Source organism: Varroa destructor, unplaced genomic scaffold (genome assembly GCF_002443255.2).
Source record: "Varroa destructor unplaced genomic scaffold, Vdes_3.0 BEIS01000002.1, whole genome shotgun sequence".
Classification (NCBI taxonomy): Eukaryota; Metazoa; Arthropoda; class Arachnida; order Mesostigmata; family Varroidae; genus Varroa; species Varroa destructor.
The window spans coordinates 16,547,598-16,561,337 of record NW_019211455.1 but is presented as its reverse complement, the minus strand read 5'-3'; the positions used below and the strand labels follow the sequence as shown (position 1 = coordinate 16,561,337).

Genomic DNA, 13,740 nt, shown 5'->3' with positions numbered 1-13,740 from the left:
TCGACCGCCTTCGATCGCTAACGATCTAAAGTGGTGGTTGGATAGAGATGTACCCTGAAGCTTCCATCTTAGCAGGAATAAGTTGATGCTTACTTACCCTATGGCCGTGTTCTACACTTAACGTACATTCGCGATATAATATGCTTTATACAATAATACCATAGAATGTTTGTATCGTTAGTCAATATACGACACAATTATCATAAAGTGATCGCCGTACAATTGGTCTTTAATATGTAAGACCACTTTACTATCTTTTGTCAAGTGCTTCATATAACTTTTCTCAGCAGTCTACAGATGACCAAATTAATAAATCGTCATAAGCTTAGGAAAGAACGTCAGATTACTAGCACGCTTCGCTCACCTCCTGAAGAACATCAATAGGTGAACATTGGGCCGCGGCATAGAAAGCTGAGTAATGTAAAATTAAAGAATAAAGTCATGAGGAACACTGACGTAAGCGGGTGTGGCAAACATGTGCTTAAAAATCATTTATCCAGAGTATTTTATTAGGGAAGTAGCTGTCTGTGAAGTGGTTTGGCAATCGTGGTCTAACAAAAAAAAAAAATCATATTCGGGTTATCCTCTTCCATATATATACAAATAAAGTAACAAATCGATTACTCTCATTATTACTCCTCTTATTATTTATTGTTGACTGAGTTAAAAGTAAGGAGAAGCTCCGAGCAAGTGAACCCCAGAGCATCGAGGGTCAACATCTTAAGATTACAATTTTTTCACAGGTCAGCGATACTTTCCGTACGACAATTTCTTTGTGGCAAAAAAAATTCTTATATATATATATATATATATGTATATATATATAAGAATAATGAACATATTAGATGTTATATGTCCGATACGTGTAAAGAGAGAAAAAAAAGCAAGTATCATCACATGGAATACACGCGTTTTGTGGTAACCACCGCCACACCGCTTGTATCGGATTAAAGGAACAGTGGTTACAAACAATATTAATTTTGATACGTCCGCTAAACACAGTTCAAAATGTTTCAGCGTCCAAACCCACTGAAACAAACAGCCATAAATATCAAGATGCTGCAAAGATAATGCAGCATGCGTCGTGCTCGTAGATTTTTGCAGAAATAGCAAAATAGCTGTCAAGTAAACTTCGCTAGCGATGGGACTTATCCGAAAAACTAGTCTTGCTACTGGGCCTGCCTTTTCCATAATCAGGATTTGTGAACGACGGTGCGCCATGATGATCCAGCAATGGCAACGAAAGCTACGTAAAAATACGATTTACATCAAAGCAAGCATAGGGGAAGGAAATCGAAAACAGGACTTGCCTTAAAGCTGATGGAATGAAATCTGGTGACTCCCTTCTCGGTACCGGTCGAACGTTTTCGTGTGAGCCCCATGGTAAGGGCATCGATGTGTGTGCCACCGTTTCTTGGCTAGGCGATATAGGAATGAGGCATAAAATCTCTTCCGGTACTTGCCGCACAAGGCCATGATCATTTGGACGATGGTGGGATCAGGCGGCCCAAGATGCCTCAGGATGGACCAAACCAGAAGCTACAGCTTCCGCTGTGATCAGTAGGAGAGGTGCCTTAGCAATGTGGCTTGGAACTGTATTTAAGCTAGCCTATCCTTCTTAAAGCCATGAAGGAAGGCGACCTAGCTCTTTATCGTGGGCTTCGATGTCCACAGGGGTACATAGCGCTCTTGGCGAAGCTCCCTATTGTAGATAGATACTGCGTTAACACGTGCCCGGTACGAAACATTTCAAATGTTTGGGGGATTTCGCGTTTATGAAGCGCACACGTCAATTGTTGATTTCAGAGGGTTAATTAGAGATCTATGCCAGATATCATGAGTATGTAGGCTATATGAAATTTTTCGGTATAAGCCGACGGTACGACATAACAACAGAGTAAGAAATTCTGAAAACTAAATCTTATAACAAATTCGAAACTAAACTCGTCTGTCTTTGCACGTTTGTTGATATTTTTGTTTGTTCTAAGAAATCAACCTGTATACAGGCTTGTATACACAGACATCCAAACCAGGATAACAGGACAATCCAAGAAGAGTAATACAATGACTAACGCAGTGTAATCAAATAGCTAAAACCGGGGTATGACGGAACGTCGCAACGTAATGAAGTAACTCGCAGGATCAATCGGGTTTATTGAAACAGAATTATAGCAGGTCCCCAACGTGAAAACTGTAACAAAACAACCAGAATAGCTGTAATGAGGAATGAGTACAATAAATTTGTTCTTAGATCCAGATAGTGTGAATTCGTTTTTACTTGAATCAGGAGAAATAAGGGGATAGACTTGAATGGCGTTTGGTATACATGACAAACGCGTGTCTTCATGGTGGCGAAGTGCATAATGTGTTTACGTGTTGAGATTAAGAGATATGTGTGGTCTGGGTTCGAATCCGTCGTGGACCCACTTAGTTTAGCGACGGCAACCAGTCGTCACATGGAATGGTTACAGACATAAAACTTACAATTGTTAATGTGCGGACCACGTGGGAAAAGGGTGGAATAAGGCTATGCACCTTTACGCTCATAGGCAAATATAAGCGGACATTGTACACGTGTGTCACTCACTCCCATTTAGGTTGACAGATAAAAGTCACTAGGTCCCGAAATTGCGATTATTATTATATGTATACGTGTCAATCAAAGTTGATGTTTTTACTAAAAGCTAGAATCTCCTTATATCTTTTAGCACTTACAGTATACTAGGTCGTTGTACGCGGCATCTGACACCGCTAGGACCTAAAACCTTTACGTCATTGATTTAGTACTGTGGAACAATAAAGAAACTGTAAGAATTTATCACTAAGATAAAAACTGCACGTATTGTATCTGAAGTACCAAGCAACTAAATATAAAAAAGAACTAAAAATTACTCCAAGTTTCAATACTTATCTGTATTTGACTATAGCTGGGCCCTGGCGTACGACATCTGACTTTGATGAAGACATATGCCAGCTAGTCAAATGATAGATGGTATATGAACACGTAGTTTTTCGGTGTTTTGTTGTAAAAAAAAAATATATATATATATACTACATCTTAGTTTTTACGTTACACCGGTCATAGACACGATACAACGGTCGAACAATATATTTTTCTACAGTATCAAACACAATTTGGACGAATATTATGATCGTTTATTTATACACGAAGTAACACCTAGGGTATATACAACTGGTTTGTTAATTTATTCTTATCTTCATTGGCACTACTCCTCAAGAAGATGAGTTTGTCCCGTACTCGAATGCCGAGTTGGAAATTCAATCGCCATGAAATAGAGTCGAAACGTAGCTTCACTATAATATCATACCTGTTTTATCGTAAAACCTTTTGTCACGTTTTTCTCCTGCTTCAAATCTTCTTTGTTTTCCTATCAAGTTGTGGGTCTACCAGTGATTTAAAGGCCAAAATTCTCTGGTTTTGGGTTTGAAATTGGCGCCTCAAATCCTCATCGGATGCCGGCCGTCCTGAGAACAACTGTGGCATCGTGCGAAGGAATTTTCATTTCGCAACTTGTGAGTTACGAAACGCCATTTGCGCCGAGAATTGATGAAGGTCTGCAAACTCTTGTTACACAACGACAAAAAGCGCTGGACGATGGGGCCGGTCTGCAACGATATAAAAGGCAGGAAACGAAAAGCAAGAGAAATATACTTCAAGACATGTCATGCCCCGCCGCCATAAAAATAGGGGTATCGTATGGACCAGTTTTCGTGGCAATATACCACCGCCACCGAGCAGAGGCCATTGTTGCTACTCAACGTATATTCACGACGATGCATGCGAACGTTCTAAATTGAATACGATCCCCCTTTGGATCGAGTAGAACTATTCTCTCTATTCGACTGTCGAGGTAGCCGGCAACAAAAAACAGGATCCGTGGCCACGTCACCTATAACGCTAGAGTCATTCTTGTTCCTAATAGTACTACGATAAACGACACAATAAGGCCAGTTTTTTTTTAGGAACCATGCAATTTTAATTATCCCTTACCGCTGAAAGGAGACTCGCCCAATAGAGATGAATTTATTTCATTGCAATAGCTTTTGCTCTTAGAGTGACTCCGCGTTTTCGTACAGTGTCAATTTTGCCATTTAGATTGAAAGTATCCCTTAGAATTGTCTCACTTCGTATATTTAATAGTGTTCCAAGGAATATATTGCGACGCTATTCAATAGATCCGGTTCAATCGACAAAAAAATCATCACTATATGTCAGTCTTCAGCGATAGACGGCAGGCGATAGATAATTTTTGCTACATTAAAAATGAGCCTTCATTCTTCCTATGTTTGACGTGTAATGAAGTTCCAGCGAGGATTTTCTTAGTTAACACTTCCACAATTCAGGGCAGCTGGCAAGATCAGGCCGAAAACATTTTTCAGTCCCACTAATCGCAGAGCTACGGAATGCTTCTGTTTGTCTTTCTCTATCTTTGTATTATAAAGCTGTTCTGATACGGAACTCGCGTACAACTAGAATTCATGATAACGAAAGCAATCGCTATGGAACATAGATACACTCTTACCTGCCCCGATTAAGATGGCTGACAGTACATAGATAGTTACTGTGACGGAAATAAAATAGATTTCAATGTAATTGGTAGTTAATTAACACGCATTTCCGATGGCATCGTGCTCCTGCTCAAGCAAGCTGTCAAATTGCACCCATGAGTCCCAATCCGCTACGTTTACAAGTGATTTCAAGCAACGATAAATTAAGCGTTGTATTTCGAATGTTCGCTATATATAAGTAATATTATTCAGCAGTAATATAATATTACTGTTTTCGGGTACAGTAAACAATTTTTGGGAACAGCACAGGGGAAAATCGGCATATCTTGTAGGGTAGTTATTTTTCTAGCTAATTTTATAGGGTAAAACACCCGAGTCAAACTTGGGATATGAATCTAAATTTAGCATTTCTTATTTGCGGCACCAGAGTGCGTTTACTTTTTCCTGTAGAATAGTTACTCGGCAGTTGTTCGCGAATTGTATAAGTCACAGTTTTGGAACGTTTGGCCATGTCGCCAGTCGTATTGTGACCGACTCCGATCTCTAAATGTAACAATGTGGATGTTTCAAGATAGATTTCCGAAACTGTGCACGCGTTGCATCAGACAGCTCCAAAGCTTCCGAACGAAACGAGTCTGAGGTTCTCAGAGTTCATAGTTTTCTAGAGAGAACGCTTGGACACTAGGCGTGCGGGAACTGCCAGCCTTTAGTAACTCGTTAATGTGCACGAGTCTTTGAAGTCATCTTTCAGTATTACTTTGAGAACTACCTAGATGTATTCGGGTTTTGTTCAACAAACGTAGAAAGTGGCAAAGTCCTTTTCTTCTATGAAGCTCAGACGTATAAAGTTTAATAACTTCTGCCCCATCCGGCAGGCTATTCTTCGTTTCATTAATAATTCGGCTGTTTAACGGATAACAAGCCATCGCACAAGTAGGGCTACTGAGAGCTTTCCGGCCCTTCAAAAAATTATTTTTGGTTAAGTCGAAGGCTTTTTGCTGACGATGATCTGGCCGATTATTTCGCAACGATTTCGTCAGGCCTATGTCAGATCAGAGATCGGGTTTGTTTTCGGGCTTCGACGCCCTACAGTTGGCTCACCATTTCAAAACCAATTCTGAGTAATGCGAATTGTAACCTGTGGACATCTAGTAGCGACTCCCCGCCACTGGAGCCCCCTACACACATAACAAACGATTACATCTGATCCGTGCCCGATTATAATGCACAGGACAGTAAACGGACGACCCTGCGGCCGTAGTTGTTGCGGTTTTAACGTTCTAAATACCATCAGTTTTCATCTGGTGATGCCTTCGAATTCATAGCGACAAAAACATTAAAAAAATAATAATAGCCGTATTGTTATGGCAATAAAAAAAAACTTAAGTTTATATGATGCTTTTGGAGCGGGAATGACGCTCTTCAGTTGAACTGAAATTGTCGCCAACCCTCACAGCATAGTCTTACTTTAGAATTTAGAAAACAGGTCCTCCCACTGATGATTCCGAAACAGATTATTCATTGGCCGAATTATAATGAGTAGGTTTGCGTCCGCCGCGTTGGTTGGCGCATTGCAGAGGCTCATTGTAGACGGACTTGTACAACGCTATCTCTGGTGTGCGTAACACGTTAAGCACAGCTGGTCGGCTGCAAACAGCATTTTTTAATTTCCGCTAAGACTACGGATTGACCATGCCAAGATGTCATGTGTTATATTTGAAGATAACGAACTCTCCACCGAAAAGAGAAATATCGACAGGTCGTCGAAATTAAGAACCCGTTTAGGTGACAGAAACGAAATGTCTCGCTATTCTCGGAGATCTTTAAATATACTATTAAATTTTAGAATTCGGATTCAACGGGTTGTTGGAAGTAAGTTGCTAGACGGAGACCAAGTTTTTGCATGCGATATCGAATTGATGTAAAGGAACAAGTGTCACGTCGTGGCATGGATTCCTACCAGCAGCTTCCTGACGTTTTTTTCGAGGTTAAGAGTATCCACCCAATTAATTTTCCTCAAATCTCCATAAAATAGCATGAATCTTTTTTACACTTTGCCATCTATAGAATCAACTGCCATTAGCAACGAGTAAAAAAACGTAAAGACAAAATTTCACTAGTGCTGTCGCATCTGTCTCAACCGGCTGTGATGTGGCTAAATAGCCATATTTGTATAAGCTCTGTTCTTCGTCCACTTCCATTTTGTCCACTCGTCGGGTACTCTTCTCGTGAAGTACATTACCTCATCGAACTGTCCTTGTGCCCACTATTCTAATGACGATCCTTCGAAGACACCTGAATGCATACCTTGATAATTCAACTTTTATGCTATTTTACGGATGGCGCTAATGCAGAGCAGTTGTCAGTTTCTGGTTGTAATAGGATGCGTGCCGTTGAATCCCTACTTCTTCCTAGTGTGTTCTTAACATAAGTAGTAACCTTTACTGTGATTATGTTTTAATGTTTATAGTACGTCCGGTTCTGTTAGGTTTGCTAATTCCAGTGCGGACTGATACAACGAACGTATACGCCGACATCGTTAAAAACACACCCGTGTAAGTTGCCTTTTCAGAGCCATCGGTCCTATTCTAAACAAGGTACAGTTATGCATATCGATCCGGCATTGAACGATGCCTTCCTTACCGCCTGCCGTAGCTAGAGCGAAGAGCGTTGTGTTACTTCTGAAGCTCCGAGTGAGAAAATGCCCTGTTAGGTGCGACGGTGCTTGTATGATACATGTGTGATTGCAACTGATCGTTTCATCATCGTAGAGCTAAACCCTACCGTGATTACGGAACAAATATCTATTTCTGTTTGTCGTTTCTTCCGCAGTGCGCTGGCGGCTGCAAGAGCAAATCTCACAAATTTTACCAAGGACCTGCAATTTTTCGACCTGAACGTGAGCCCCGCTCAACGTAGTGTTCGTGATCAAGCCTATGCGTTTGTTAAAATATTGGCACGCGAATGGCATAACGAAGTTCTTACAGCAGCTAGTTTGCGTGAAGGTATTGAAAATCTTTATTTCCTTGGACATTTTTGGAAGCGCGATGAAGTCGTAGCCAGGGTGAGTATATTCCGAACATAATGAGGTGCCACCAACACGTTTTCGTTTATCTACTATTGTGTCGTTCTTATTGTTAAGTGAAAGCTGAACGCCAGCGAAATGATGGCTTATTCAGTCCACTGGTTTCGGAAGAGCACGTTTTGTGTTTCGGACGCACGGGGGAATGACGACCGTTTCCGCTTGAATTTAAGAAGAAACATTCAGATACGAACTACTTAGCTGATTTTTAATGTCTCCTTTCAGTCGTTCATATTTCTATTGTTGAGTATCCATAATTGCGCGTGCGTGCCTTTTACAAATCAAGCAACTCTGCATTTATCCAATTTTTTGTTTTTACTTATCCGGGTTGGTTTACTTGGGAAAGCACAAAAGGTATTCGTAGCCTGGTAAGCAGCGTCGCTTATAGGGCAAACTCTGTGCAGCCGTACTTATGCTCAACATTGAATTAAATCGATTATTACACTGGTAGCAGAACGATGATTTCGGCGCACGTTGGCCGTCATGACTGAATAGGTTTTGTTGACGGCTGGCGCAAAGATGGCTCAATGTAACTTTTTGTTTATTTTTTTACATTTCTCTGCCTCTCATAAGAATCGTGTGAACACTTAACACTATACAATGGCAGGTCATTAATGTGTGAACGATCGAAGAGGTTGAAAGCCACTGAACCTGCTTTATATGCGGCTTCACGATATGCGTTGGAAACACCTACGATACACCCTGACGAGTTAGGCTGATTAGCGGCTTAGCCAATCTGTTGGCACCTCACATGTATGGCTTCGTTTGTCATTTCGCTGTATGGCGTACGTTTTAGACTATCGGAATCGACCTGATCCATCTGATTAACGGATTGGGACCACTACTAGAAGAATGCGAAAGATTTAGTGAATTGGATGTTACAAACTGGGATCGAATTGCTTCGGTTATTAAGGCAGAGCTGGTGGGCGATTCCACTACTCACACTAGTAATGAAGACTGTTTCGTTGGGAAGATTAAGTACTTTGTTTTGGACAAGGTCATTGGTGAGTTAATGAAGCTTTTTGTAGGACGTTGCTTTCGATGGGGTCAGTAGTCCGTTATTCGCGCTTGGATTTCAAACCAATATAAATCACTTAGCCGTACAATGGTATGTACGATTTATATTGATGATACATAAGCTACAGTGCATATGCGCCCGTCTTCTCATGGTGCCTTTGGTGGAATATCCTGTTAGAGACGTTAGGGGTCACTTTGGCTATGTATGTATAGTGTTCATATTCTACGTACAACTGATCACGCAGACTAAGTGCAAAGAGACAAGATGTGGTGTTTCTATGGAGCCCCCCTGATAAGAGGTTGTACGACTGTTTGTTTCTAGATCCATCTGCCAGTTTTAGATCTTGAAATAAATTCTTTCTCAATGTCCTCCAGAATCTAAATTTGGTACTTCAATCTACGTACGAACGCGTTTGTTTCAAAGGAAATCCTAGCGCTTTCAATAATTCCGATAGCGGAGTAGGCCTGAGAAAGCAAACATTTCAGAATTATCTATTGAACAATTTTAGACCTTAATCGTATCTTAGTAATGTTTTGCGTATGGTAACGACCTGAGCTTTGCGAACGGTTGTGCTTGTATGTAAGCCGAGCATGATCAATACCTGCATAGATAGATATATTTGGTCTGACACATCAAAGGCAGGGATAGGACAAAATAGAGGTTATTTCAGTGAAATACATATTACGGGACAGAATAAATTACAGTGGCCTGTCGCGGATAGACACGTTCCGATTGATGGTACGTTATTCCATAATGTAAAACTAACAACTTAATAAACCTCTAGGGGCTGGTGGATTTGGAGTCGTATACAAGGCGCGATTAGGTAAGGCGATCTGTACAATCAAAATGGTCCCGAGATCCCTGATACCGGATGTCGAACATGCGCTAGCCGATAAAGAGGTGGCGTCGATGGTAAACCATCCGTGTCTTGTGCGCTATTACGCGACGTTCTCTACGGCGGAATCGTTTGTCATAGTGATGGAGTACGTCCGGGGAGTAGATGTGATCCGACTTCTACACCTTTCCACACGCTTGTCCGACGTGCTCGTTAGGCTGATCTTGGCGCAGCTTGCATTGGCGATAATCCACATGCATCATAAAGGCTTTATTCACCGTGATATCAAGGTGATACTGCATCCGATAGTTTTTAATCATTAACGGACGATACTGTATACCTCGATTCACCGAATTAGCCTATGGCTCTTATGAAAGAGCCAGCCACCAGACAATACGCGGTCTTTGTACGAAATTATTACAATAATGTCCTCTACAAGGTATTTTCACCCATAAAATTTTCTTTAGGTGGTCGTTATCAACTACTTTCGACTACTGCCATTAATTGTTTCGAATCCTAGTCACGGTCAGTCATTCTGTGCCGACTGGTTTCAGCCCTCGAACATGATGATTACGGTGGGGTGCCGCGTTAAACTAATCGACTTCGACACAGCTAAAGTTTGTTTCGGAAAATTTGCTAATCGTGCTCTTCCTAGTTTCTACATGCGAACAGCAGAAGAGCTTAAGGACGGCGAAATTGCGGGCACGGTTTCCTATATGGCTCCAGAAATACTGTTGTATAAGGACTACGGACGTAGTGTAGATTGGTCTGAGATGCTGATATGACATAATTAAGATTATATTATATATATATATATATATATAATATATAAAACTATTCCTACTATTAGGCATTCGATGTTGAACTATTTATATCTGTTCCAGCTTAATGCGTATAACGAAACGTCGTTAAATATGAAGCATTCTGCGTAGCTCGACGCGAGTGGGGATCTTCTCTACCGATAACGTTACGGCTCGTAAAGCTTGTTAATATTACGACCGATGTGTTATTCACTGAATTTTATAGGTGGTCTTTTGGAGTAACGGCGTTTGAACTAGCAATCGGCAAACGTCCCTTCGGTTTAAAGGACAGTATACCTTTCGATGAACAGAAGAAGAAAGTCGTTCGGGGAAATTACGAGTTTCCGACCGGCGTGACTTTGTCAAAACAGCTTAAAAAACTTATAGGGTCGTGCCTTCAGAGACAATTGTCACGTGTGTAACTATGTTAGTGTTTGAATACTACGTCATATACGCATACTCATGCATATAAACATACAAACAGAGGTAAATATTTTAACAATTCTTCTTTGTCGTATCGATGTCAGATAATTAGTTTTGCTATAATTACTTCTGCGTGATTCAATTCGATCTGCAGAGCGGTTTTGCACGGAACACTATTCCCAGTTCTGGAATCACCCGTATTTTTCTGGACTGGACTTACGATGGGTCGAAACAAGCCCAGAAGTACTTAAATTCGATCCTCTGGCGTCGGTGAACGCTGGAACGCTCACCTACGACATCAAACAGGGATGCGATTCGCCCGAAGCAACGCCCACCGTTGGCGATAGGTGCAATCGGCTCTTTCCAAAAGCTGGCTTCACTGTACGAACCGTTCCTACTTTAGGCTATTATTAATGCGTTGCCTTTTTTTTTTTTATAGATGTAGATATAGCTTTAATAAAAGCATCGTTTAATTGGCGTCATCTAAAGAAACTGTCGGCCACGCTATCCAAGAAGCATATGATTCTGAGTTAACATAAACAGATCGTACTGGCAACCGGTTATATCGGACCCAACTTACTTTCACTTATTACCTGACTGCAATAAAGTCGTTACTTAAGACAAATGAGAAATAAGCGATCTTTTTTGCGGGTTTTCTTTCAATTTATGCAGGATACTGACTCTCAAGTGCGACTGTACACGTATTCGTCGCCTGGTTTCAAAGACGCATGTCGTATGATCCTTAGGGGAGAGTGTCCTACCGAGCAAGTTATCCATATTATGCCTGAACTAATCGATCTACACGAAGAGGCTGGAAATTTCTATTTTGGAGATGATTCCAAAAGACATCCTCCGGTTTGAATTTGTGTATTACTACCTCGAATTCTAATGAGTCAGCTTCTTTGAAGCGTAGTCCAGCTGCTAGCAGAAGTAGCATACAAAATGAAGGAGGGATCTTGATCGTATGACCTCAATGTAAGTGTTCGTAAAGCGACAGAATGTTGCAAGGTACAATCTCAAATATAATCGATGCTGTGTGTATCTTCCACGTTATTCTTCTTAACTCTATTTGATAACACGTATTACTGACACTCTCGAAACGTCTTTAGATTTTGAAGTCCTTCTTGGTCGTGCTCTAGTGATTCTCTTTTTAATCGAAATTGAAAATACAGCCTCGTTAAATCTGCTCAGCTCACTTCAAAGATAATTTGGTTACTTGAGCAAACAGTCCCATATTCTCCATTGTTGATATTTGCTGTCCCACAATCCTGGAAGGTAACAATAACGTATAGGAATTTATTTTTGAGACGGGATTGCGGCATCTTTACATATAGACAAGTTCATCGAAATTCTTTAGCGTATCTGTGTTTGTTTGTTTGTTTGTTTGTTTGTTTTTTTCTATTCTTAAGTTGATCGAATTGCGGCATCGAGAGCTATTATTAAAAGCCTAAAATTGTATAGACTCCTCCAACTAAACTCGACGGCACATGGGCCTTGTAAATCACTCTGATTTTATATGTACTATTGAAAGCAGTGTATGTATGTGTCATATGTCTGTAGTTCTCATGCTGTATCTTCGGTATGAATAGAAACACATGTTCTTTGTTGAATAATGAATTCGTTGATCTGAATAATAGCAAGCCACCGCTAACAGAAGACCGCCATTGTGCCTTCCGAATAATTTACTAAAAGCGATATCCAAGTCGAGAGACACGAGAATAGCTATACTGCCGGTACGCCATCTATATATATACTCGGATGATACGCCGTACTGTTCAGAACTGCTAGCAACGATGCCCTCTGTAGGCCTCGAAAAACTAGAAAATGAAGGCAAGACAAACAAACAAATGATTGTTGGCCGCCTCGCACAATACAGCAAACGCTCGACTAAGAAAAATATTATGACATTACTTATTCCACCCTTCATGAAGGCAATTTTCTTTGCTTTCGTGCGACCTACGGCCATCGAAATGTGATACCGGACGACGATCGCTAGTTCTAGAAGACGAGGCCGCTTTCAAAACGTACTAATAAAATGCAGTACCTTTACAGGCCCCGACGAGAACGTTGGAAGATCTTGACTTCCTTCGCGAGGCCGCTGGAAAGTCTTAAAGAGGACTTCGATATGGAAAATGTGGAATTGCGTGAAGAACGAGCAGATTCGTTGAAACTTAACTAAAGTTGGATACATTTTTACTATCATTTGTTTACCTATCATTATATGTAGCGATCTGAAACCGCAAACGGGCCAACCGTTTTTTGGCCATGGGATCAGACACCATTTTATAAATCGGTTTTTTGCAGCTCAATTCGTTCAAAAAAAAAGCAGCAGGTGTCATACGGCCGTATTGTGTTTCATGAGGTTGGTGACTGTATTCTAAGAACAAGGGGAACGACTTGTCGTCATCGATTTTAAGGGGCCCGCTTAACAATAATTTAAAATCTAGTTAAGCCGACGATTTCTCTTTCAGTAACTATAGCCTATTTAAAATCAGTTATTACTATGGCAACGGTAGCGTTTCTGAGCCGGCTGCTTCTCCTAACACTGACGTATTTCTATCGGCTGTAGATGTGCATCTAGTCAAAAATCAGATACGACATGATAGCTTAGCTGTTCCATAACTGCTTATTCGAAAAGTAGGTGTCTAGCGTGTGTATTGTGTGTGTAGAACAAGCAGATGCTTTGACTGAAAGAATATGGTAAGAAAAACTTTGGTCCTTCGGTTCATCGATGATTTTCACATAGATTTTACATTAAAATTTGTATTAAACGATATCTCTATATATATAAGATAGATGAATCATTGTTTACATTTACGGAAATTCGTCTAGAATGGAATTATATGATGAGTCGATGCTTGTAGCTCACGGGAAGCGTTACGGTGAGTATAAACATTAGAAGGTCTATTTCGAAAAAACAAATTCATAAACAAAGCATTAATCATTGCTTAATACTTTATAGTAATATAATGATAGTATTTAGTATGAACGTGAAAGCCTGAACTATTGGAAGTATTCTCACGTTTTTCACGCTTCGACTAACAACGCCTGC

General features: G+C 40.6%; 1 protein-coding gene across 1 annotated transcript; it reads left to right on the top strand.

The window, feature by feature from the left end:
* Positions 1-6,276: 6,276 nt before the first annotated feature.
* Positions 6,277-12,845, top strand: LOC111244714 (cAMP-dependent protein kinase catalytic subunit beta-like). Its single transcript, XM_022792060.2, has 10 exons — positions 6,277-6,402; positions 7,019-7,085; positions 7,363-7,594; positions 8,409-8,616; positions 9,415-9,755; positions 10,020-10,231; positions 10,492-10,679; positions 10,843-11,069; positions 11,361-11,663; positions 12,741-12,845. Exons 1-9 carry the CDS (start codon positions 6,330-6,332, stop codon positions 11,547-11,549), a joined length of 1,737 nt encoding a protein of 578 aa, XP_022647795.1. The 5' UTR covers positions 6,277-6,329; the 3' UTR covers positions 11,550-11,663; positions 12,741-12,845.
* The last annotated feature ends 895 nt before the right edge of the window (positions 12,846-13,740 follow it).